Here is a 27560-nt window from a genome sequence, read left to right on the forward strand (position 1 = left end):
ATTTAAAGAGGCCATGAGGCACGAAGGTTGGAGGAAATCTATGCAAGAGGAAATAAGGGCTTTGGAAGATAACGGTACATGGACCTTAGTGCATCTTCCTCCCGGTAAACGTGCACTAGGGAGTCAATGGATATTTAAGACAAAATATTTGTCTAATGGTGATATTGAACGACTTAAATCCCGTTTAGTTGGTTTTGGTAATCATCAACAGGAAGGCATAGATTATGGTGAAACGTTTGCTCCGGTTGCAAAGATGACAACGGTTCGGGCTTTTCTTGCAATTGCAGCTTCAAAAAATTGGGAACTACATCAGATGGATGTGCATAATGCTTTCTTGCATGGTGATCTTGATGAGGAGGTATACATGAAATTGCCTCCCGGGTTTGAAAGTGAAGATCCTACATTAGTGTGTCGATTGGACAAGTCCTTGTATGGGTTGAAGCAAGCACCAAGGTGTTGGTTTGGCTAACTCAGGCTTTGAAAGGGTATGGCTTCATTCAGTCTTACTCTGATTATTCTCTTTTCACGTGTACTAAAGGCAAAGTTCAAATTAATGTCTTGGTATATGTTGATGATCTTATAATTTCTGGTAATCATTCCGCTGCACTAGTTGGTTTCAAGGCTTATCTCAGTGATTGTTTCAAGATGAAGGACCTAGGTCCTTTGAAATATTTTTTGGGCATAGAGGTTGCTCGTAGTGCTTCAGGATTATTTTTATGCCAACGTAAATATACGTTGGATATTATTTCTGAGGCAGGTTTGTTAGGGGAAAAGCCGAGTGGTTTTCCCGTGGAGAAAAACCACAAGTCGGTCGTGCTACAGGTGCGCTTCCAGGGGATCCGGAAGCATATCGTAGGTTGGTTGGTCGTTTGATTTACCTAGGGTTAACTAGACCAGATCTAGCATACTCCGTTCATATTTTGTCTCAGTTTATGAAGGAGTCGCGCATTGAGAATTGGGAAGCAGCTCTTCGTGTTGTTCGTTATTTGAAAGGCACCCCGGTCAGGGTATCTTGTTGAGTGCTACTAGTGATCTCACTCTGGAGGGTTGGTGTGATTCAGACTGGCGGCTTGTCCACTGACTCGTCACTCTGTCACAGGTTGGTTGGTGTTTTTGGGTCATTCGCCCATCTCATGGAAGACTAAAAAGCAACCAACTGTGGCGACATCTTGTTGTGATGTTGAGTACAGGTCTATGTATGCTGCTACTTGTGAGCTAAAATGGCTAAAGGGGTTGTTGCTAAGTTTGGGTGTGCAACATCCTAAGGCAATCAAATTGTTTTGTGATAGTCAATCTGCTTTGCACATAGCGAAGAATCCAGTCTTTCATGAAAGGACAAAACATATCGAAGTCGATTGTCACTTTGTTCGAGATGCAATTATAGACGGCTTGATTTCTCCTTCGTATGTTCCTACGACTACTCAATTGGCCGACATCTTCACGAAGGCTCTTAGGAAGTCACAATTTGCCAGTATTTTGTCCAAGTTGGGACTTATGATCCTAGTGCTCCAACTTGAGGGGGGGTATTGAGGATATATTTTGGGTAGATATATTTGTTTCTATCTTTTATATTGTTTCCTTATTTCTAGTAACCTAATTAAGGTAACACTAGGAATAAGAGTTGTATATATATATTTTGCCCCAATTAATGAAGGTTAAGCCGTAAGTTTATACAATTCTACAGAGACCCTTTGGAAGAAAATGTAATCCCTGTTGTTCAAGAACTTCAGAGGCGCTTATCCCCAGGAAGTGCTGCACATAAAGTTCATGGAGATGGGAAGGAATCAGGAGGACATGATGTTGAAGCTACTAAAGAAGATGGTAAATTACATTCACTCTCAAAATCTCAAGGGTATTTTCATCCTTGATTATCATCCACGAAGGTGGGAATTGTGGGTTTTTGTCTTGCGAAGTTGTGATATTAAACCAACAACAACAACATAGCCTTAGTCCCAAAATGTTGAGTTGTGATGTTAAACGCATAGATATTATTTTCATTTTATCTTTCTTATTTAAAAATGTTTTTTTAGCCTCTATATATTCCTTATGTCATTCCTTAATTGTTGTATCTGAACTCTCCTTTAGCTGATTATCTCCATCAAATTTGTAAAATCTCCCTTTGAATTCCGTGCACTTGAGGTAGCCTTGGACTCAATATGTAGCTTTCTTGCTGCACGTACTACTGATCTGGAAACTGCTGCTTATCCAGCATTGGATGAGCTGACGTCTAAGGTTAGTGTGCCACCGTAATGGGCTTTTTGAAAAATGTTTAGGCTCCCATGTCCTTTGAAAACTGTAACTTTGGTGGATTTGGTATTAGGTCAACTCTGTTAGGTATTATGCTTGTGAGATATTTGGATGTCGAATGTGGATCCTAACCCCCTGAGTCAAGGTGTAAGAAATATCATAATCTTGAAATAAAGATCTGATCTTGAGTACCTTCTTGAAAAATTATAGTTAGTGAACTGGATATGACAAGTGCACTCGCCACTTGACCACCTCTTGGACGAATGCCTTGACTATTCAAATTACTTAGACCACATCCTGAAGCTAAGTGATTTGATAATTTTAACTCTCCTTAATTGATTATCAAGAGCACACAAGAGCAAAGCACAAATCTTAAGCAAAACAAGTTGTATCAAGCTGAAGTTATTGTCATACATTACATCATTATGCGTTATTTATAGGCTTGAAATAAACCTACATCTACTAGGTTTAGCTTTCCTAAGTTGGTTAGGACAAGTCCCTCACTCAATAGCTATGAAACCGCCATTAGGAAACCTTGATTCTCCTTAGCATTAGCAAGTAACAACTAGCACACAGTTTTGCATGTTTTAGGAAACTTCAACTTTACTAAATTAAATGAATCCAAGTTGATTCCAAAACCTTGGGGCTAAAACTAGAAATCTAGTAAAGATAGAATAGGAGTAATTTTTTTTTTTATTAAAAAAAAAAGAGTAAATTCCCACCTAGGTAGAACCTAGGGTTTAGCTTCGGCTCCTTCAAGTTGACTTGCTGTCCTTGTGAGTCTTGTCACCAAGCTTGCCTTTTGTCAACATCAAAACCCATAGGGTTGAGTAATAGAGTGATAGGCTCTACAAAAGAATTACCCTTTGTGTTCACATTAATGTCCTTTTTATAAAAAATAATTTTTCTTTCCATAATCCGTATCGGGGACGTTGGTTAGAAAATAATCACTTTTTCTCTCTTGTTTTGGCTTTATCAGTAATGCTGTCTAATTTGTTAAATATAAGTTGTAGCCTTATGTTCTATGAAGTATCTTGATTTTGTTGTAGAACTTTCTTAATTGCTAACATGTGGCTTGATCCAATTAATTCGATAGTTACATTTTTTTTTGTGTGTTTTAACATTAAAATCTTAGCTTTATATGAGGAACTACCGATTGCAAAAAGTCACATCTCTTTTAATATTGTAAACCTCTCTATTTATTCCTAATTGGTTTAATTTTTCACACAAAATCTCTTCTTTAATGTCCTAAAATATTTTGCATTATCTGTTGCTCCATTTAATTATAGGTCACATATGTATGATTTTCTCTTTATTTTCCTTCTACTTAGCAATATTGTTAATACTACTAAAAATATAATATAAGCAAAATTCACAGCCCACTCATAAATCTAAATCACCTAAAATAATCTGATTTCTGTACTAACTTGTGCTTAACTGCAGATAAGCAGCTGGAACTTGGACAGGGTAAGGAAATTGAAAAGTGCAATGACAAGATTGACTGCTCGTGTTCAAAAGGTTCTACTTTCTCATCTTTTGTTAATCCAACTATTTAGTCAGCTAATTCTCTACATCTTTTATACTTTTGAAGACACCCTTTAAAGATGGGGTTGAAAGGTTTTATTCTTAGATGTTATTTCTTGATTTTGGCTGTATTAAACTGATTTATTTGAAATACAAGGCTATATGTGCGATAAGGTTTTCATTTTTATTTTTTGATGATGGAGTTTTGAATTGTCAATTGTGTTTTACTATAATGACTTGCCAATCTAGCTTTTCTTTTTTATTTATCTCCAATTCCTTAGTTTTGTGTGTGTGTGTGTGTGTGTGTTTTTTTTTGGGGGGGGGGGGTGATGGTAAGGGAGTGGGAGAGTTATGGGCTGGGCATTCAACACTATTATCCAAGTTTTCCCTAATTTTAAATTTGCATGTAATGTCAAGTTAGATATTCTCATGATACTAGCATTTTAGCTGGGTATGTACCATGGTATAATTACTTCTTGTGCTTATATAATGGACCCTCCTACAGATGTTTGTCATGTATTCTATTATGGAAGTCTCCAAATAATTGTCCTCTCACTTCAAAGCGAAAGCCCCCATGTATAACGCATGTGATGTGGGCTCTATGAGCCTCTGTTACTAATCCTTTGTCCCTCCTTCATTTATTAAAAATTTTGTATCATCTCATTACCATTGACACCAAACCCGGGTATTTAAAATTTTTGGGAGGAGTAAATCAAAGAGAAGGGAAGGAGATGGTGGAGCTTCTATAACTCCTATAGTGGCACCACCACCAAATATCCCCATGCATGGCATTAAGTTCGTAAAACCATATCACTTGGATGTCTACAAGACACTCCACACTCATGGCATACAGCCAAAGCCGTTTCTTTTGTAAAGAAACCATATCCGATTTGGGCATATAGGTGAAGGTGAAATGCCTAACTAAGAATTTTTGGTGCGAAAGTACCGTTAAGCTCCATGCCTAAACATACGAACGCCTCACCTTGTAGTTCCTTTCATCTTCCTCAGAAGAGGTGGTAGAAGGCACATCTGACAATGAAAGTATCAACCTCTACTTCTATTTGTTGACTAATGGTGTTGGAAATAGTAATGCAATCGGATGACTCGCGCCCAATCGGGCGGCTCTCGCCCAATCGGGCGAAGGTGGTCAAGGAAAAATCGGGACTCTCGCGCCCGATCGGGCGGGCTTCGCCCGACCGCACGACGTACAAGAGTTTTTCTACGAGATCTCTCGCGCCCGACCGGGCGGCGGACTAAAGTTTTTGACGAGCCCGATCGGGCGGCTTTGCCCGATGGCTCGCCTGGAATGGGGATTTCAGATCGCCCGACCGGGCGCGACACTACGTCTGGAAAAACCTGATCTCGCGCCCGATCGGGCGGCAGCTCGCCCGATCGGGCCCGCCTTTTTTCCTAGGTCGGTTTGATTACGTGTTTCCTTTTCTAGGACTCATATAAATACGAGTCTTAACTTTTCGTGACATTATTCACTTTTCTAGCCGAAAACACAAACCTACCTTTTGAGATCTGAACGGTTCTTGAGCAATTCCACTTTTCGAGTTTGGGTGCACGGATTATGGAGAGAGTTGCGTTAAACTTGGAGGGCGTGCGTCACTAGGAAACTTGTACCGGTGGTGGCGTATTTCGCTTCTAAGGCAGTGGATTATTGTTCCACGGCGCGACTGTGAGTTTGGGATCTTCAATCCAGGAAAGTTCTAATCTTTTATTGTTTGTTATTGATTTCAACAGTTATTTTACCAACAATTTAGAAGCGAAATAGAATTTGATTTATTCTGTTGATATCATGACTAGCAATTCTCAAACTCGTCTATACCTAGATCTGTCTAAGGTTGAGTCTCTTGATGGAATTAATTATAAGAGATGGTCACAGAGGATGTTGATTGCTTTGAACAAGTAGAGATTGATTATGTTTTGTTTAGGGATGCTCCAAAACCCATTGAGCAAACCAATACCATGATTGAAATTCCTAGTACTCCTGCTCTTGGGAATAAAGAATCTAGTTCTAGTCAAAGGATCACTACTATTATTGCTAATGAATCTGAAATCAAGAAATTTGATCGTGATAATAAATTCGTTAGAGGTCATCTTTTGAACAGCATGAAAAACAACATTTTTGATTTGTATGTCAATATAAAATCTGCTAAAGAGATGTGGGAGTCTTTAAAGAAGAAATATGGTGCTGATGATGCTGGGAAAAAGAAGTATGTGACTGGAAATTGGTTGAATTTCAAATTGGTTGATACAAAGCCTATTATGGACCAAGTCCATGTGTATGAAAATTATGTTGCTGAAATTCTTGCTCAGGGTATGAAGATGTGTGAAATCCTTCAGGCTAATGTCTTGATTGAAAAATTGCCTGATTCCTGTTCTGATTATAGAAATCACCTCAAGCATAAAAAGAGGGATCTAACCCTAGAAGAACTTGTGAGCCACATGAAGATTGAGGAAGCCAATAGGCTTAAGGATGTTTCCTCTAAGCCTAAAAATGTGTTAGCAATCAAGGCTAACCTTGTTGAATCTGGTGCTGACTCTGACAAGAAAGCAAGTGATAATCGTGCCAAGAAGGGGAACTCTGAGAAGAAGGGAACTCTCTAAGCTAAGGGCAAGATTGGGAAGAAAGTCACTGGAAAGTGTTGGTCATGTGGTGAAGTGGGGCACTTTGCTTCACAGTGAAAAAATAAGAAGAAGAAAAATCTGAAATCGAGTGGAGGAATCAAGGGTCATGCTCATCTGGTTGAGAATGAGGATGAAGATGTCATTGCTGCAGTTGTTTCTGAAGTCAATCTGGTTGAGAACAACAGTGAATGGATCGTGGACACTGGTGCATCTAAACACTTCTGTGCTAACAAGGACCTGCTTGTTAGTATGGAAGATGCAAAGGAAGGTGAACAAGTCTACATGGGAAATTCAAGCAGCTCTGAGGTACTTGGAAAGGGAAAAGTGGTTCTGAAGCTGACCTTAGGGAAGACCTTGGCTCTTCACAATGTGCTGTATGTTCCTTCTCTTCGTAGAAATTTAATTTCTGGTGCTTTGTTGAACAAAGTAGGAGTTAAGTTAGTTTTTGATGCTAATAAACTTGTGTTAACCCGTAATGGGGAGTATGTTGGAAAGGGTTACCTTAGTGGGGGCCTATTTGTTCTTGAGATTGTAACTGTTCCTTCAATGAATAAGATTTCTACTACTGCTTATATTGTTGAGTCCTTTGAATTATGGGATAGTAGATTGGGTCATGTTGGTGCAATAAAATTGAAACAAATGAAAAGTTTAAATTTGCTCCCAAATATGTCATTAGATGGATTTGAAAAATGTGAAGTGTGTGCGGAGTCTAAATTCGTGAAGAAACCCTATAAATCTGTCACGAAGAGAGAGACCACATCACTTGAGCTAATTCATTCAGATTTAGCAGACTTTAAGAACTTGGAAAGTAGAGGCAGGAAACGCTACTATATCACCTTCGTTGATGATTGTTCTAGATATAGCAGGGTGTATCTTTTGAGGACGAAGGATGAAGCTGAGTCCAAGTTTCTTGTGTATAAGGCAGAGGTAGAAAATCAGTTGGAGCGGAAAATAAAAAGAGTTCGCTCAGATAGGGGTGGAGAGTATGGCTCCGATTTCCTCAAGGACTTATGTGAAAGTGAGGGAATAATTCACGAAGTTTCGGCCCCGTACACTCCGCAGCAAAATGGTGTGGCAGAGAGGAAAAATAGGACCTTGAAGGAAATGATGAATGCAATGCTCCTAAGTTCCGGGTTGCCAGACAATTTGTGGGGTGAAGCGGTTCTATCAGCTAATTATGTACAGAACAGAGTAACTCACAAGAAGTTAGACAAGACTCCATATGAAATATGGAAGGGTTATGCTCAAAACTTGAATCACATGAAAGTGTGGGGGTGTCTAGCTAAGGTGGGCTATCCATCGTTCAAGCGCTCAACTATAAGTTCTAGGACCTATGATACAGTATTCATTAGCTACGCTGAGAATAGTGCCGCATACAGGTTTATGAGTCTGGAAGATCGCTCTATATCTGAATCTCGTGATGCAGAGTTCTTTGAACAGGTATTTCCTTTGAAGAAAAATTTTGTTACTAACGATGTTTCTTCAGTTCCTTCATCTGCACAGCCAGAAGATACTTCCCCTAGGATTGAAAGTGAGATTCAACCTAGGAGAAGTAAAAGGCAAAGAGTGGAGACAAGCTTTGGACCTGATTTCCTAACAGCCTTTATAGCAGAGTGCGGAAATCTAGGTGAGTTCGAAGATTATCTAGAGGAGATCATGTTGTATCTACAGGTTGTGGATGAAGATCCGAAATCGTTTGAAGAAGCTATGAGTTCAGTGGATGCAACCTTCTGGAAGGAAGCTGTAAACAGTGAGCTTGACTCAATCATGTCAAATGGAACCTGGGAGCTTGTGGACCTGCCAAAAGGGAGCAGAGCTATTGGGTGCAAGTGGATTTTCAAGAGAAAAATGAGAACCGATGGCACCGTGGAAAGGTTCAAAGCTAGATTGGTGATAAGTGGATTCACTCAAAAATTTGGCCTTGATTATTTTTATACTTATTCTTCGGTGACTAAAATTGCCACCATTCGTGTTTTGTTTGCTTTAACTTCATCTTACAACTTGATTGTGCATCAGATGGATGTTAAGACAACTTTTCTGAATGGCGATTTGGAGGAGGAGATCTACATGGAGCAACCTCCGGGTTTTGTAGTTCCTGGGATGCAGAATAAGGTGTGCAGACTAAAGAAATCCTTATATGGCTTGAAACAAGCACCGAAGCAATGGTATGAAAAATTTCATAAAACTATTCTTAGTTTTGGTTTTGTTGTCAATGGTAGTGATGCATGTGTGTACTCTAAGATGTTTGGTGCGCAATGTGTGATATTATGCCAGTATGTTGACGACATGCTCCTGTTTGGCACAGACATGTGTGTCATAAATGAAACTAAGAAATATTTAAATTCAAAGTTCGAGATGAAGGATTTGGGAGAGGTAGATGTGATCCTTGGTGTTAAAGTTACTAAAACCAAGAAAGGGTAATTTCTGTCTCAGTCTCATTATGTGGAGAAAATTCTGAAGAACTTTAATTGTTTTGATTTGCCTCCTTTGAGAACTCCTTTTGATCCTTCTGGAGCTTTGGTGAAAAATGTGGGGGACGGTGTGTCTCAAACTGAATATGTTAAGGTGCTTGGTAGTCTGATGTTTTTAATGAATTGCACTCGCCCTGATATTGCTTTTGCTGTTAGTAGACTTAGTCGCTATACTCATTGTCCTAGTGAGCAACATTGGGTTGCTTTGAGGCGTGTGCTCAGATATCTATGTGGAACCATGTCTTGGGGATTGAATTTTGTTGGTCATCCTTTGGTTCTTGAAGGGTATTGTGATGCAAATTGGGTAACGGATAGTGATGAAACAAGCTCTACAAGTGGCTATGTGTTTACCCTTAGTGGGGGTGCAGTTTCATGGAAGTCTGGTAAGCAGACATGTATAGCTAGATCAACTATGGAAGCTGAGTTCATCGCATTGGATCTTGCTACACAAGAGGCAGATTGGTTGAGAAATTTGCTTATTGATATTCCTTTGTGGGGGAAGCCGTCACCACCTGTTTCTATGCATTGTGATTCACAAGCCGCTATATGTGTTGCTAAAAATAGCGTTTACAACGGTAAGAAAAGCCACATAAGAGTCAGACACGAGTCTGTGAGGCAGTTTATTGTGAATGGGGTTATTTCGTTGGACTATGTTCGAACAGAGAAAAACCTAGCAGACCCTTTTACTAAGGGTTCGAGTCGTAGACTAGTGGTGGAGTCATCAGCTGGTATGGGTTTAGGACCCTTGTTGTAATGACTTGAAATGGTAGCTATTCTAGCTATGTGACATGATACATTGGTTATAATAAATCAAGAACCTGTTTTGGTTATTCTGTTTCATTGCAATGAATCATGTGGATTTGTTATATGTGTATCATGTGTTTGAATCTATTACTCTATAAGAGTGGTAAGTTGATTCTGTTAGGATGAGTTTATCTCTTAATGTCATTAGTCCAGTTGTTTTCTGAGCAGGGATAGGTGGAGGTTCTTAAAGAGTTAAGACCTTTGTCCTAGTGGCTCTTAAAACAGGATAGATAATGACACCGAAAGTTGAAGGGTTGAACTTATGTTCTTAATGTTCTAGTTCCACTGCATGGATTTCTTAGGTTTGCAAGGTGCTTAAACACGTTTAAGCCTGCAGGGAAAGACCTTTGAATTTGCTGGGAACGTGTGTGAGTAACACATAGGATGAACACCTACGTGAGTACGAGAGGTGGCCTCTCTCAAGGGAAGACTGAAGTATTGTTTTCCTGAAGTACTCAGGAGAGCCCAAGTGTTGGCCAAGATTAGCGGAGTTGCTTAACCTCTAAAGTCAAGGTATGTGCATTCAAGGTCCCTTCCTCGCTCCTAGGAGTTCAAATCTTAGGATACTCACTAGGGAAGTGTTGAAAACCTTGTGCACTAATGTGTTAGTTCAAACCTTTGGATACTAGCATTTAAGTACTAAGACTTTCATTTACTGTTCAGATTTCATGTTGAAGATCTGCTCGCATTAGTGGGGAATTGTTGGAAATAGTAATGCAATCGGATGACTCGCGCCCGATCGGGCGAAGGTGGTCAAGGAAAAATCGGGAACTCTCGCGCCCGATCGGGCAGGCTTCGCCCGACCGGGCGACGGACAAGAGTTTTTCTACGAGATCTCTCGCGCCCGACCGGGCGGCGGACTCAAGTTTTTGACGAGCTCGATCGGGCGGCTTCGCCCGATGGCTCGCCCGGAATGGGGATTTCAGATCGCCCGACCGAGCGCGACACTACGTCTGGAAAAACCTGATCTCGCGCCCGATCGGGCCCGCCTTTTTTCCTAGGTCGGTTTGATTACGTGTTTCCTTTTCTAGGACTCATATAAATACGAGTCTTACCTTTTCGTGACATTATTCACTTTTCTAGCCGAAAACACAAACCTACCTTTTGAGATCTGAACAGTTCTCGAGCAATTCCACTCTTCGAGTTCGGGTGCACGGATTACGGAGAGAGTTGCGTTAAACTTGGGGGGCGTGCGTCACTAGGAAACTTGTACCGGTGGTGGCGTATTTCGCTTCTAAGGCAGTGGATTATTGTTCCACGGCGCGACTGTGAGTTTGGGATCTTCAATCCAGGAAAGTTCTAATCTTTTATTGTTTGTTATTGATTTCAACAGTTATTTTACCAACAAATGGTTATCCGTATGACAAGAAGATGGTGGGACTTTATTTTTAAGATAATTTTTTCCATCATTCAAGCTTAAGAACTAGAATTTTTGTTATTTCTTTACCTAGAATAACTTCGTAAATAATCTGTATGTCTTCTTATTGTTGTAAGTTCAAGTAATTTGATTTTTGTAGGTGAGAGATGAGCTTGAACAACTTTTGGATGATGATGGTGATATGGCTGACCTTTACCTGTCCAGAAAGTTGGCTGCTCCTGCTTCACCTGTTAGTGGATCAGGAGCCAACTGGTTTCCTAGTTCCCCTACTGTTACCTCTAAGGTATCGAGAGCAAGCAGAGCAAGTATGGTCACAGGTCGTGGTGATGAGAATGATGTTGAGGAACTCGAGATGTTGCTAGAGGTTATTATAACAATCCTTATTAGGTTTTTTTTTTTTTTTTTTTTTTTTTGGAAGAGATGACTTACTTTCTAATGGTGTGTCCTTACTTTATATTATCTTCTCTTTTAAACACTTGTATGAGCCTGCAATTTCTTGTACAAAGTGCAAGATAATGTTCGAGCCATTTGTTAGTGTGAATAATTTAACTGTAATCTTCATTTGCTCTGGATGTGAATTACAGGCTTATTTCATGCAAATTGACGGGACATTAAATAAATTAACAACGGTATGTATTGTGAAGAACTATTTAGCTTAATATGCAATCCTGTAGTTAATCTGCTTGCATCTATGTGAATAGAAGTTTATCTGAAATGTGGTGAATCTGCATATTGTTAGAGACAGGAATATCTTATAAAGGATAAAGATGATTATATCATCATTATCATTATTTAGAATATGTAAATCCCTTGATTTACTCCTTAATTTTGATAGTCAAAGTATATCCCTTATAATTAGCTAACGTAGCTAGTCACATATTGTATCTAGTCGTAGTTTGGTATGTTCAATGTTATCTTGTACTATATATACTCGTCTATATTAATCAATATAATCAAGCTTTCCAACATTCTCTTTCTCATAACTCTATCATGGTATCATGAGCTTTTGATCCATATTTTCTTGCTTCCGCTACTACCATGGTTACACTATCAAAACCCTTTGTTGACGCCGACAAATGATGGTGACCATATCAAACTTTCTTCTCGGAAAGCTTCAAACCAAAAACACACTTTTTGCTCAACTCTTTTGGCACCCCGTATTTCATATACCAAGATATGCCATTGACATATATATTTTTTTTTCTCCAAACCCCTTACAAGGAGAAACAAAGTTCTTTCAATATCCCGTAGTTTACCTACCAAGTGTTATCATATACGAAATTCTCTCCAAAACCATTATGGAGAAACATAACATTATGTTCTAAACCACCATCACACCACCATTACAATTTTTCTATCTCGCCTTCAATGGTGGTCAAGGAACCTCTATATATTTTTCCCTTTCATTTGTTGCAAGCATACGCTAGCCAATTTGAAATTTCTTTATTTTTTTTTTAATATTTACAATCAATGGTTCATGTGTTTAAAAATCGTGAAAAACACCCATTAAACAACTTCTTAATCTCTCTCTATATATACTATCTTTTAACTTCTTCACGCAACTCCTCCATCAAAAAAAAAAAAAAAAAAAAAAAACTCCTTTAAAACACTTCCTTTTCTTTTTCTTCTTCTTAGCCAAAAAAAAAATAAAAAATAAAAATAAAAAAAAACCTTCTATTGCTCCACTCCCTCTAGACCTTATTGGAGAATCGCAATGCAATGCAACCTTTCTCACCACCACTTCAATTCCTTCCTTGAACAAGATTTGAGATCTTATATCCAAGATCGGTCTCTCGTTTCGAACGTCCGTCTTGCGGAGGCGTATAAAGGATAAAGATGATTATATCATCATTATCATTATTTAGAATATGTAAATCCCTTGATTTACTCATTAATTTTGATAGTCAAAGTATATCCCTTATAATTAGCTAACGTAGCTAGTCACATATTGTATCTAGTCGTAGTTTGGTATGTTCAATGTTCTAATCTTGTACTATATATACTCGTCTATATTCATCAATATAATCAAGCTTTCCAACATTCTCTTTCTCATAACTCTATCATATCTGACCTAGCCCATGTAACTGTATTTTGTAGTCCAATTTAACATGTTGAGCAGCTGTGGTGATGATTGGTTCAAAATAGTGGAGATTGGGGAAGAGAGTAAGTTTTTTTATGAGTTAATAAAATAATTAGGCAAGAAACCCAAAGGGTATGGGAGGATTATTCATCATCTCAAGTTGTATATCAATTGACTCAATTTCTCTTTCTAGTTTATACATCCTTAACCTTAAGACTTGTAAAACAAGACTTTAAAACCTACTATAGCAAATCAAATAAAATAGGTTATGAAGTTGTAGACTGAAATTTGGGATATGGTCATATGGAAGGGGGAAAAAAAAAACTCTTCAATATTCTTTTCATGTAAGTCATCTTGAGTTGTATATCAATTGGCTCAAGCTTTCATGCTAGTTTGTTTGTCCATAACATTAATACTTGTAAAACAAGAAGTTAGAAGTTATTACAGCAATTCATGTAGAATAGGTCATGAAGCTAAAGACAATCATATTTACAACAATAAATAGCTTTTCACTTTAAAATAATTTCTTTTATATTAATTTTATTTTCAACGAATGTGGTTGGTGGTCAGTGAGGGTCAGCATTTTCCTAATATTTGTAGAGATACGATAGAAAATGCTTAAAAATGTGAGCCCTAAAATGTAATTTTGTAAGGGGATTCATTGTTTCTGTCAAAGGCCTCTTGGTCCAACTGAAATGGAAGATCTTAAGTGCCAGTTATGTCAACTCTCCGAATTTCTATTATACTTTGCTGATAATCTTAATCATATTTTCTTTTTGGTTCCTGTTGTCTACAGTGCAACAAAAGTTTTTATGCACTGTATGCAATTTTAACATGTATGTCTCACCTCTAGCGTTGTTCTGTTAACTTGTTACATGAACCTTGTGAGAAAGGGCTCAGCGTTCCATCTTCCAATTAGCTTAATATAACCTACAATATTTTATTTGGCCAGAGAAAAAAATTCTGTATTGTGTTACTTGAGCTGGTTGCCTGTTGCTTACCCTTGTTGGTTAGTTGTCATTGTGTAAAGGAGTGGATTGGGATTGTTCGGGGTAATGGTGCTTGTGTAAATTGCATTCTGCACATTATACCTTTATTTTTTACAACCATAACATGATGATTTTAAATTGGAACTTGCAGCTTCGTGAATACATTGATGACACTGAGGATTACATTAACATTCAGGTGAGTTAATCTTTTAGATTTGCTTCAATCTAGACTTTGATATCTGAAACATGAATGCCTCTATTGTTGTTACTGAAACTTGATCTTCTCTGCAGCTTGACAATTATCGAAATCAGTTGATTCAGGTGTGGACTCTCCCCTCTCTCCCCTTCTTCTGATGCTCGAATATATACAATCATGCTCGAATATAGAACTTTATTAGAATTGAAGCACCATTTGTTTTACTAAATTAATTGATCGTTATTTCCTTGTTTCTGAGGATCCTGCTTGTATTGGCTTTCCTCACTAATCTGCTAATTTCATACAGTATGTATCAGAGCGAACCTTTACCTGTATTTGACCCTAAGCACTTGATGCCATAAATTCTCCTCTTTCTTAGTTTCTTTCATGAGGGTGTTTTTCTTATTTTTTAATTTTTTTATTTCTTATAAAGGATTTTCTTTCAAGATTTAGCTAGATGCAATAATTTTAAGAGTACATGGTAGATGAGCAACCGAACTGAATAAAGGCTGCCAAACTCAGATCCATTAAGTCAAAAGGCTTTGGCTAAAAGTTTTATGAGTATGTCTTTGAGTGAACAATGCCAAAAAAACACTTTTGCTTATGAGTCTTGTTAACAATTTGTGCTTATTTTAATATTGCTAGCAAAAGGAATGGCTTCCTTTGCTTTGGTCATCTACATGTGGCTCTGGTTGATGTAATTATCGGTGCAAGAGATACAAGAATAATATATGTGACAAAGGTCATGAAGTTGGTAGAGACACAAGGGAATTTTACCACTCCCTCTGCTTTTATGATGTACCCACCTTCCATTTTGATGTGTTTTTATTTGGTGTACCTACCTGTTTAATATGAAGTACTTTGTATTTCACAAACACATTTCACTATCTTTCGATTCTTACCTCCATGTCCCATTTTTTTTTTTTTTTTTTTTTTTTTTGTTCTTCTAAATACACCTTTTCACTACTTTCCAGTAATTTATGTACGTTTTTGTTACACCCACCCACCTTTTTAATTCATGTCTCTTACTTCTGCTTACACCAACTCAACTCTCCAAGAAACAAGAGTCAAGAATTAATGGGTTCATCAAAAGAAAATAGATCCAATCTTCTCTCCTTTTGCTTGTTATTTTTAGTCTTATGGTTCAAAATTAAAGGCAATTCTTCTTTATGAGAATAGAAGATTTTATGTGGGGGAAACCTTGTAAAGCTTTGAGCAAAATGATGGGACTTAGCTCAAAGTCTGAAAATCTTGAGTTTATATATAAGGGGTGTAAATAAAAGTGCTTAAACTTTAGGCTAAAAGCGTCTAACTTGTATGGTATTGGAATTTTGTGTCAATTCCTTGATATTGCTAGGGACTCTGACTCAGGACTTTAGGAGCAATCAGTGTGACACTGTTTCTTAACTTCCAAATAATATTTTGTCAATTGGGAACCCAAAAGTTAGAGCAAGGAAGAACTGTGCTAGTATTCCCAACTTAATTTGCCTGTCAGTGAGAAAAACTGGTAACTAGATTGGGAATCCTGAATGCGGGTTTCACATGCAATTTAATGATTTCTTGCATTATTTTTTTAATCTTCTAAACTTTTTTCAATATTTATGTCATTTAAGGGTTTGAGATTATCTAGGTTGTCTATAATTGATACATGTGATTGGTTTCTTTGTGATTACTTATCATGCAGCTGGAGCTTTTTTTGAGTTCTGGAACTGTTTGCCTATCAATCTACTCTTTGGTGGCTGCAATTTTTGGCATGAATATACCTTATACTTGGATGGATAATCACGATTACATCTTTAAATGGGTACACAACACAGTTTTAGCATTTAAGTTCAGCTAGTAAATGTTGCTGCATTCAATTGTACTTGAAGGTCTTTCCATTTTGCAGGTGATTATCCTTTCTGGTCTTTTTAGCGCTGTATTCTTTGTGGTTATTGTCGCATATGCTCGTTTTAAAGGGCTTGTTGGATCATGAGCGTGTGGGATTATTAAGCTTTGTAAATCATTCATCTTTACACGAAGAAACAAGACCAATCTCTATCAAGAAGTAATTCTGGGTAACCTCATATACAAACATACATATCAATTGCATACTTGAATCAGTGCTAGCCCTTTTCATGTTTGTACTGATATTAAAATATAATCAAAACAATGCAATCCTTGGTAACCTTAGCAGACCTTGCTGAGGCTTTTTTGTTTTTATAAGTTCTCTTGTATAACTACTGAACCTCAAAATTAGGTGTTTCTTTGTCAGTAACAGCTCTTGTTAACTAATGTAATCAATTGCATCACTTTCTTTGCTATTGAGAGCTTTTACTGAATTCTGATTTCTCAAGATATAATTACCATACTTAATTGTATATATGGTGGTCTTTTCAAGCTGTATTATCTACGTAGATGAGCTGCCATCGCAGCCTCCCTTAATCGATTTGTAGCAGATTAGCATTTGTATCTGCTGTAATGCTATATGTGTGCCCTCCTTCTATAGTAGTCTTAAGATTTATTTTATACTAGTCTCACCGGTTGCCACCAGAAATTAAAGAGATGAACTATCACATCCTTCTCCCACCACAAATTTATAATGGAAGGAAGAGGAAACAAAGCAAGAGTTGAAGCAGTGCTACACCATACGCCAGATTTAGCAGGTTAAGTGTACTGAAAGACTGGGATGGCAATGGTAATTATCAGTAAATGTATTTCCAGTGTAAGCAGGGATGGGCAGAGTCATGGTATTTGCAGGTGCCAGAACTCATGCTGCTGAGTGCTGTCTATATCTTTTTTTTTTTTTTCCCAGCTGCGACCGGTGTCATCTTGATAAGCGTAGTTTTATTGACCCAACTTCCCTTTTTTGCAACTTCCCTTAATCATGTTTCGGATAAGATTTTGGGGTCGATGTCGAACATGCCAAATTTTTCCGAGAAATGAGGTAATCTTTGCAACCTTAGCTATATAAACTTTACAAAAAAATGAAGACTGTTTGGATAAAATTTCAAAATTGTAAATCAAATATCAGTGTACAAAGACCTGTGATTTCACATAATGACATTAGGTCCATAATGTGACAAAAAAACTAATATTTCTGTGCCTTTATTATCATAACATGGGGAAATGTACAAGATTTTAGATAGTGTAAAAAAGGAAGAGAGTGAAAAGAAAAATTACGAACTTATCTCTATGATTGCAATTATTAAATAACTACTTAACTAGAGATATAAATGTAACTATGTAGGTATACTGAATATTTGCGGTATGGAAGAAGATAAGTTATTCTTAAAATGTGTATGTTGTAAGACTTGCAACGTTTGTGAATAAACGTTGCAAAATTAAGGAGGAGGAAGAAAATAAAGCACATCATGCACTCAACTTCCATTTTTTTAGGCAGACATAATTTGTTGTTACTATTCTGTATTTCAATCATTATGTGAACATATGATGTGAAGTTAAGAAAGCAACTCCATTAGGATCATTCCAGTATCAATATCTCAAAATTTAATACTACAAACGTATAAATAAATATGAAATGGAGGTAGTATATTACCATGAAAAAATGTTCCGTCTATTAATCGCAAAATTTAGATTTATGCTAAAAAAGCGTTCACTGATTCTTTTACTTGTTCTTTCAACAGTAGTATACAAGTTTTGCACGTATTATTCCCTAATGTACGGAGTGCAGAACATTTCCAAAATAAGAAGTCAAGAAAATCATGTCAATATATATGCTGTCCTTCTTTGGGGAAGGTGGGGATAAATGATGAATTGTCTTCCCAACATAATATGTTGCGGATCAGCTATGTTAGCAGTAGTTATATCATTTGTTGCAAGTTTATGTAGCAATCGGATGATAGATGGTAGAAGAGCGAAAGAAGACTGCTTGAAAGCAGCTGCAACGGCGATTGCTAGAGCTGCAGGATATAATAACATCAAGCTCAGAGTTTACAGTGATCCAAACTTTGGTTGTGGGGTATGGGATAGCAGTGAGAGTGATTCTGACGACGATGCTGAATGCAGTATCAGTGTAGTCCATGATGATAGACCAAGCACTAGCTCTGCAGCTGAACAAAGAGGTACTGTAAGCAAGAAAGGCAAATTTGGGTATGCCAATGATAAAGAAGATTGATCTTTTCATTGCCGGACAGGGTGAGCCGTGGCTGACTTCTTCCTGCATTATCTATCCCCCTTGAATTTATGTATATACTTTCGTCTGTACTGTATCCGAAAAATATATCTTTGTACTCTTACAGATTTGTAATTGATAAGGTTGTCTACATATGAATGTCATTTGGATTTATTATAGACTTAGTTATTCTTAGTACTTATTTGGTTGACACATAACTGTATTTGAAGCTTATTTTTTGGGAAGTGGATTCATGTGCCGTTTTGTTTGGTTGGTGATATCACAGAATTAGAACTTCCTTTAAAGCTTAAAATGCGATGAAATGGAGGAATTTACTTACCTAGTCACCTAGGTAAATGAAGCTTCCATGAAATTATGTTCGTTAATTCCATCATACAACCAAACAAGTCATAACATTTCCTAAAAATTGAATTTTATGGGCATTGAAGTATTCCTAGGAACTAATACTTCCGCCCTCGAAGAAGAAGAAGAAGAAGAAGAAGAAGAAGAAGAAGAAGAAGAAGAAGAAGAAGAAGAAGAAGAAGAAGAAGAAGAAGAAGAAGAAGAAGAAGAAGAAGAAGAAGAAGAAGAATGAATTGGTGGCAAATTCTTGTATCACTACTCACTAGTTGTGTAGTTCCCTTTAATGGCAACATCACGTAGAGCTTGCAATATAATACTCTAATGTCTGTGATATATTTTATATGTTTGATAAATTATATATTCAAAACTATTTTTCTGCTCATTTAAAATGACTTTAAACGAGATAAAAATGAGAATATTTCTACATAATTGGTCCCCTTGATGCAATATACTTTGAAAATGGGTTGTAAAGATGTGGAGAAGTGTTTTAGATAATCTTCCCTTTTTTTTTAAGGGTGTATAGACATTTCTAAAAGCGTAGTAGAAAATAGAGACGAAGAAAACAATTTATTAATATCATATCTTCAGAAAAATGCATGTCATAAAAACCTGTTAATGAGAGATTAGACTTTTTTTTTTTAATTATTTATTGTTAATCCTTATCTTACCTAGATCAGAACTAGTCAAAGGCATTTCAGATAATTATTACACAAAGCAACGTAATAAGTCAAATTAATATTCCCATCATATTCATGAACCAGTTTGGCTTAAACTAATTCAAACCGCCTTTTCCATATTATTATAGCAAAGATTATTTATCAAAATTTGCAACAAAATTATTCTATGACTTTAAACTAGCTGAAGTTTCATTTCTAACTTCTGCATTTTATCATACAGTACCAAAGTTTTGTTTATCAAGAAAAAGGAAGATGAACTGCCTAATAGATCTTATTGGCTGCGGAGCAGCGATCTTCGGCTTGATGTTTCTATGTAACGACTGCGTCTATGGCAAGAAAAAGAAGAAAGATAAAAAAGAAAAGAGCTTCAAATCTCTTGAATGGAACATTGCTACTGCTGATGATGATTATAATGCACGGCGTAGTTTTGCTCTTGTCAACGAAGGCATTTTGGATCCCAAAGCGACGAAACAGCTATAGGCAGGAAGTAGAAGGTACAGGACGCTATAAACACCTCCCACACTCGTGGTAATCACAAAGATTCAATCCATTGCTTGACCGCGAGCCTGATAATCTTCCTTCGAAACTGGTATGAAATAATATCACAGGTTGGGTTTGATTTGGTTTGATGCATGCTCAAAAATACTGTGATGTTTTTGTCTATGTTTCAAGCTTACAATCTGTTATTAGAAGCACTAGAAGTCGAATCCTTGGTTTTACAATTTTGTACCATCATACTTTTATATATTTTTGGTTCAACCATTGTACACATGTAAATAGTGTGATATATACTTTCTTTGTTCTTTAGTACTTTGAAAATGTTGCAATAAACTGTAGATTCTTAGATTTGATTTAATGTTATTTCAAAATACATACTTGCCTTTCAGTAATTTAAAAAATAGATAATTGAAGATAAGATTTATAAAATTAAGTATGCGTGCAAGACACTTTTAAGGTGATCAAAATGAGTGACATGGCACCACAAACACTGCAAAATCTCCTTTAAAAGAAAACCCCTTTATAAGATTGTCTTTAATTTGAAAGAAAATCATTAAAAGGATTGTTTGTAAAAATATACAGGTAATTTGAGAAAATCACTTAAATGATCACCTTAGAATTTTTAGTGAATGTGTGTTATAAACCGCGAAAAATAAAATGTAGCAAATTTTCAGAAAGGCTAATATAGTACGCTAGCTTGGGGTTGATTATTTTTTCTTTATTTTTTTTTTATTTTTTTGAATAAAAAGAAAAAAAAAAATAGTTTTGTTTTTTGAAAAATAAAGCAAAAGAGGGAAAAACTATCATAGAAAGAGGGAAGAGCTTTATTGAATAAAGGGGTGCTGAACATTGTATACCATTGAGATGATCTTCAAATTGTTAAGCCACTGCAGTCAACTTAATACAAATACCAGCATTAATACAACTTGGATTTTCAGATTTCAGAGTGAAAACCTTTTAGGAGTTCAAGATATTGAATTACCAGCATGATGCTCCTTGGTTATGATCCTTTCAGGCTTTCACAACATTCCCTGAACATCGGAAGCTTTGAACTGTAATCAATTTCTTAGACTCTCACAAGTCTCATTTCCTGACCAATATAACAGTATAAACCATATGAGTAGACTTTTTACAGGTAATGAAAAGTCCCATAATTAACAGGGAAAGATTATGAGTAATAAACCATACGAAGCTGAATACATTTAACAGGGAAAGATTACAGGTATAAACCATACGAAGCTGAATACATTTTTGCGAAGATTCTATCATATAACTTCCAAAAACATCAAGGTTAATAATGCTGGATTTTAAGGTAGTTAAAAAGCAAAGCAGTACATCTAAAAATTATCTGGGCATATTAAGGGGATTATAGTTTTTCCCTGAAGGATAATCTTTAGAAATTCAAAAAGAAAAGCTATGAATAAAGCTGGTGGATGGAACATTAAAGACTTACACGTATGGAATAATGCTGCACTTACTAAGCTTCTCAGGCCTTGCTGTAAAAAAGGATAAGCTCTGAGTGACATGGGTACAAGCCTAATATACACAAAATGCAGATGTTTTTTCCAAGAATAAGATTCCTCGATCTGCAACATGGATTTTGAAGAATATATGGGCTTGTATAGAGTATATGTGTCTGAAGCTGCCTGCTGGGAGTCTTTTATAGAGAGTGATTGCTTCTCAATGTATTTACATATGAGAGGAAGCTTTGAGAAGGTGGTTTGGCAAAGGGTGATCGATAGTAATAAAGCTTTCACTTAAGAATATCTTTATTCTCTGGCTTGCACTGCAAAAAAGGGAATAAAGATAGAATGGCTACCTGGAGATTGCAGGTGGATCTGAATTGTGTTCTTTGCCAGCAGCAACCTGAAAATCTGTCCAACATCTCTTTCTTAGACGCACTTTCACTTCTGGAATCTGGTCTACCATTCTGTATCTCTTACATCTCAAAAATATCACTCCTGCAAGACAATGAGACATAACTCAAATTGGAACAATTGTTAATTGTCAATGGAAGACGAGAAGCTACGGAACAGCTCCCCAACGACACCCTGAAGTCATCTCAGAGTTCTCCCATATTTCCGGGCTTTCAAGACGAACGAGCAAAAAATATAGCTATGACATGTTGTCTATTGGAACAACCCAAATCTTCAGGAGAGATGACCCCTATGAAGGGGAAAAACAGGGATTGTCAATGTCATTACAGGAAGCAGATGCCTAAGAGAGAGGAACCTCTCCTAGTTCTCATCCCTTCCAGTGATTCTATCTGTAGTCTTCCATTGAAATTTGAAAATGTTTGAAATTAAGGTCTTAGACACTGGGATACACCATAACACATATCAGCTCCACGGAACTGCATATGCCAATTTACCAGCGATGTCAAATAAAAAAACACGGTAGTAAATACAATTGTGCCGTGCGCTGCTGCTATGATCGCAGAGCTGATGAGGATGAAATTTTCCCACCCCTTTTTTTCCATTTTCTCCATCTGTTCAACTTGAATAGCCTCTCTAAAACAAGTTTTTCAAGGGAGGGAAGGAATTATAAAATTAAGGTGTAGAAGTGCAACTGAATTATAAAATTATTCCCTTCGTTTTTTTTATGCAACACTTTGACTGGCACGAAATATTAGGCTGTTGAGTTGAATTTGTTAAAATATTATGTAAGTGACATTAGTTGGGTTATAATAATCTTTTTTTTTTTTTTTTTTTTTTTTTTTTACAAAAAGGAAAGTGGGTTAAAAGTTAGGGATATGAAATAAAATAATTACACCCTCCGTTTTCATTTAAGCGCCTCAGTTTGACTTTGACATTATTTACATGCACCACTTTGACCAATTTACGTAAGATAAAATATAATCAATGAGTACTCGCTAGAATTATCTTAAAGCATAGTTTCCATAAATCATTTTTTTTTATTATTATAATTAATTTTTTTTAAAAGATTTATACTAATTGATAAGTAAAGATAATATTAGTAAAAGTTGTGCATTGACAAGTAAAGATATCATTAGTCAAAGAGGGGCACTTAAATACAAACAAAGGGAGTAATAGAATTGTATGAATGGGGTAGGAGTGGAGACGATGTAACTAAAGGGTAGATATACAATATATTAGTGTAGTATATTTCCATTAAGAAAGTGTTGCATTGAAAAAGGGCCCCATTTTAGTGAAATGCTGCATTAATTTGTATTTTCTTTTACACAACAGCAGCAACAACAACAACAAAGCCTTAGTCCCAAAATGATTTGAGGTCGGCTAACATGTATCATAAGGAAACCATACGACATAGAGAAATAACATAACAAGATAATCAGTTGAAAGAGTTTACAAAAAAGGAGAGTAAAGTGAGAAAAAGAAAGAGCAATATTTAATACAAGATCTCAGGCATGGCGACATAAGCAACAATTTTTAATACAATTAGTATTTGGAAGGGATACCCAACCAGCTGACATTCGCACACCATGTTATCTCCTGACAATTAAATTTTTGATTAGAATGAGATTACAGCTCATTTATCTATCTTCTAGCTTCCTTTCTTACCCTGTACCCACTCTTCCATCACCCTCTTCATTTACATATGTAACCTCAATGTGATTGAGATATTCTTTACTCAGGTACAATTCTTCCCTCCTACTGTCTCTTTATCTGTTGCATTTTTGGGCCAAATGATCAAGATTTCAACCAATATTTAAATAACGTCAAAGTCAAACTCTCTGGTCATTAATTGCTATTATTTATCTGTTCACTCAGAAACTTGTACCATCTTTGCTTGCAATTAAAAGTTCCACATTAATCAGCACCATATGGTGTCAAGTACTCGGTCTTATTTAATCCCTTACAAAAATCAACAGTACAGCAACACTAAAGGCTTGAGGCTAACTATAAGTGCATAATCATTTCGTATATGACAGGGCTTTGCAGCAACAACAATAATTTTCAAAGTTACAAAGTGTAAAACGTGAACTTGTCATCTAAAAATATCTGTAAGACCAAGGCTTCTAGTTTTACCTTAGAGAAATACACCAGCCACAGAATTTGTACTTGGGACTTGTCGAAGACCATGCCTTTAATCTGTGCACTTTTTCCATTTCAGTTTGTCTCCTCTCAGCAAGGAAACTAGATCAGCAAATAAGCTTTGATATGAAATGTGACCAATCCATGTAATCTATTATGCATCATAAAGGAAGAAAACATAAATTTTCAGCTCAGGTTGAATATTTATTAGAATCAAAAATATTTTATACGTAATAAACTTGAAAGGTGTAATTCAGCCATACCTCCTGATATACAGTAAAGCACCTTGACTATTCAAGTTCATCTTCCTATCATAAATCTATAATGATCAATCCTGATGAAACCCACAGACCAAACATATCTGAGATATCTGCCCCCCAGTACATCACATTCATGATTCATCTCCAACTCAAACTAATTACTATTTTCTGTCACCAACACCCAACTACAGCCTGGAGTTTTACCCTTTAATTTTTGCATCTGTCTAACCTCTTCCGTCTCCTTTTCTCCTAAAATTGAAAATATTTTCGACAAGACCACATGTGGGGTTGTGTTAGTTGGTTCCAGTCTCAAAATTTCTTTAGCTGCAAGCTTTGCAACATCAATATGCAAGTGGGACTGTGCTGCACCCAGAAGCCCTCCCCAAACTCCAGCATGAGGTTCAAATGGCATTGAATGGATAACATTAACTGCTTGGTCAAGTAATCCTGCTCGACCAAGAAGATCAATCATGCATGAATAGTGATCAGGCCCTGGCTCTAAATGATAGGCTGATTTCATCAATTTGAAATACTCTTGTCCTTTTTGAACTAATCCCAAGTGCGTGCAGGCAGAAAGAACACCAAGGAAGGTAATTTCATTTGGTTCCAGCCCCTTTTTCTCCATTTGTTCAAATAACCGAAGTGATTCTTCCCCAAGACCATGAAAAGCATAGCCTGTGATCATCGAATTAAATGAAATGACATTTGGTGAAGCAATCTTCATGAAGACATGATATGCATCAGAAACATTTCCACATTTCGAGTACATTGTCACCAAGGAATTTTGAATCGACAAATCAAGCTCCATTTCCATCTTCACAACACAAGCATGAAGTTGCAAGCCAATGATTAAATTAGCTAAACCAGCAGCAGCACTGATCACACTGCTCATAGTAAGGACATTTGGTCTGAAGGATCCTCGAGTCATCCTAAGGTACCAATAAATAGCTTCAGTAGGTCTCTCACTGTTAACCAATCCTGAAATAACAGCAGTCCAAGCAACATCATCCTTACATGCCATCATGTCGAATAAATGGATTGATTTTGCCATATCACCTTTTCCACAAAACCCTCCAATCATTGTTGTCCAAGAAAAAATGTCCCTTCTTGGCATATTTTGAAAAAGACTATAAGCTTCGTCAACCTGATTAGCATGAACATAGGATGAAATCATGGAATTCCAAGAAACTATATCTTTCTTGCTCATATGATTGAACAGCTTAATGGCAGTTTCTAGACAGCCAATTTTACCATACATATTGATGAGAGCATTGCATAATATTAGATCACACTCAAATCCCATACGGAAACCTAAACCGTGGGATTGACAAGCTTCTTCATATCGGTCATTGTTAGTACAAGCTTCAATAACTGTGGTTAAAGTCATAGGGTTAACCCTCACAATCTCATCCCTTCTCATAGACAAAAACAGAAGAAACCCATCTTTGAAATTTCCATCCCTCATATACCCTCTAATCATTGCTGTCCAAGAAACTACATTCTTCACAGGCATCATATTGAACAGTTCTCTAGCATCCTCTATACATCCTTTTTTAGAATACCCATCTACCATTGACGTCCAAGAAACAACATCTTTTTCCACCATCCCCGAAAAAACCCGAAAAGCTTCATTCAATTCACCTGCCTTTAAATACCCACAAATCAAAGCATTAGAACAAACAGGGTCACGCCAAGTTCTAGGCATATCATTGTACAATCTCTCCGCCTCCTCGAACATAAAAGCACGAACGAAACCAGTTATCATGGCAGCATAAGACACTGCATTTCGGTCCGGCATCCTATTAAACAACTCACAAGCTTCACTAACTCCCACACCATTCCTCACATAACCAGTGATCATCGCATTCCAAGATGCAATATTTCGTTGCGGCATTTCATCGAACACCTTCCGTGCATTCAAAAGCTGCCCATTATCTGCATATACCGTTAGCAAAGCTGTCCAAGTAATGATATTTTTAACAGGCATACCATTGAATACCATTTCTGCTTCGTGGGTGGAACCACATCTTCCGAATTTGGTGATTTGGGAATTCTTTTGTGCAATTGATTGATCAGTGTTCTGCCTTTTGGAAGAGTCATGTTGTCTAAGATGATGATAGTTTGGAACAATGTGGGGAGTTAAAGTTGTATAACAAAGGATTGACTTGTTGATAAATGAAGAAATGCAGCCTCTTTGGGCAAAGAAAGTACTGGGTTTTATTAGCATGAGAATGAGATTGACTCAATAACAAAAGACGATTTTGACTCGACTCCTGTTGAATGAACTCAACGCTTTAATCAAGACCAATAGATATTCCATTATTCCGTATTTAAATAGACTTGACAAAATTGATCCATATCTAACCCAACTTTAAAGAATGAACCAAAAATTGATCCAAAATCTATCTATAACTATACTAAAACAGAGGACACTCGAAAAGAAGCTCCACGTGTCACCTTCACAAATCATTTTTATGAACAATATTTTTACTATATTCCACAATTAACAAATCTCCTTACTTAGTTATTTTAGTAAAATCTCAACATTCCACTATCATATAGTTGGTTGATTATTTAATTTGTACTAACTCAAACCAAAAGAGATGGTGGCTTGAAAAGAATTTAACCGAATAGCCAAAGTAATCCAAATCTATCTATACTTAGAGCATAGCCAACCGTTAACCATTTAGGATGGTTATTGGGAGAGAGAATGTGAAAAAATAATTGAAAAATGAAGAAAGAGAAATTTTTGTGAATAAAAAGCAATAACCTGGTTGTGGAAATAACCAGGTTATAAAGCTTGGTTATTGAGTGAAATAGTAGGGCCAATTTGCTTGGTCATTGAGTGAAAGAGGGAGATTGTGTGGTGGGGTTGGATAAAAGTAAGATAGATAAGATGTGTAACCATGGTCAACCATTGGGCTACATTGGTTATTAAGTGGGTATAAAAGTGGTTATAAATGAGGTGGAAGATAGAGAAATTAATTAAATAAGTGATAATCATAATGGTTGTGGGTAACCATTGTGTTTACTCTTAGAGTATACCCAGCCATTGGTTATTGAGGTTGGTTATTAAGAGAGAGAAAGTGGAATAATAATAAAATACCGAAGAGAGAGAAATTTTTGGGGGAAATTTTCAATAACTGAATAACCCGTTATTGTAGCTTGGTCATGGAATATTTTATTGTTTTTTATAATGACACATAATGACAAGGCTTCTTGAGATTGTGACACCTATTTTTTAATTAATGGCTGAGATTTGCTTTGAATTTATAAGCGTTGTAATATTTGTAACGGCCATAATTTTTA

The 27560-nt window shown here is 36.6% G+C and overlaps 2 protein-coding genes across 6 annotated transcripts in view; one reads left to right on the plus strand and one right to left on the minus strand.

The window, feature by feature from the left end:
- The window catches only part of LOC110729256 (magnesium transporter MRS2-I-like), a 48977-nt gene extending 32087 nt beyond the window's left edge, over positions 1-16890 (plus strand). Inside the window, exons 4-10 of the mRNA XM_021908986.1 lie at positions 3691-3765; positions 11198-11422; positions 11643-11687; positions 14279-14323; positions 14419-14448; positions 16008-16127; positions 16212-16890. Coding sequence (XP_021764678.1) covers positions 3691-3765; positions 11198-11422; positions 11643-11687; positions 14279-14323; positions 14419-14448; positions 16008-16127; positions 16212-16298 — 627 coding nt within the window. The 3' untranslated portion in view covers positions 16299-16890. The remainder of the gene's footprint in view (positions 1-3690; positions 3766-11197; positions 11423-11642; positions 11688-14278; positions 14324-14418; positions 14449-16007; positions 16128-16211) is intronic.
- Positions 16891-19249: 2359 nt separating this feature from the next.
- On the minus strand, positions 19250-26538 carry LOC110729257 (pentatricopeptide repeat-containing protein At1g53600, mitochondrial-like). Of its 5 annotated transcripts, none has more exons than XM_021908988.1 (4): positions 24255-26538; positions 23986-24142; positions 21795-21936; positions 19250-21065 (listed from the first exon to the last, which is right to left on the minus strand). In XM_021908988.1, the coding sequence occupies exon 1, from the start codon at positions 26476-26478 to the stop codon at positions 24406-24408; it is 2073 nt and encodes a 690-aa protein (XP_021764680.1). In that variant the 5' UTR covers positions 26479-26538; the 3' UTR covers positions 19250-21065; positions 21795-21936; positions 23986-24142; positions 24255-24405. The 5 variants fall into 5 exon arrangements, with proteins under 5 accessions (XP_021764680.1, XP_021764681.1, XP_021764683.1 ...); XM_021908989.1 differs by having other exon boundaries at positions 21429-21936; XM_021908991.1 differs by having other exon boundaries at positions 19250-20063; positions 20958-21936.
- Between the last annotated feature and the right edge of the window lie 1022 nt (positions 26539-27560).

The sequence above is a fragment of the Chenopodium quinoa genome, unplaced genomic scaffold (genome assembly GCF_001683475.1).
Source record: "Chenopodium quinoa cultivar QQ74 unplaced genomic scaffold, ASM168347v1, whole genome shotgun sequence".
Lineage (NCBI taxonomy): Eukaryota > Viridiplantae > Streptophyta > Magnoliopsida > Caryophyllales > Amaranthaceae > Chenopodium > Chenopodium quinoa.

Coding starts and splice junctions, on each gene's coding strand:
- LOC110729257 (XM_021908988.1), bottom strand. CDS start 26,478: ATGCTAATAAAACCCAGTACTTTCTTTGCCCAAAGAGGCTGCATTTCT.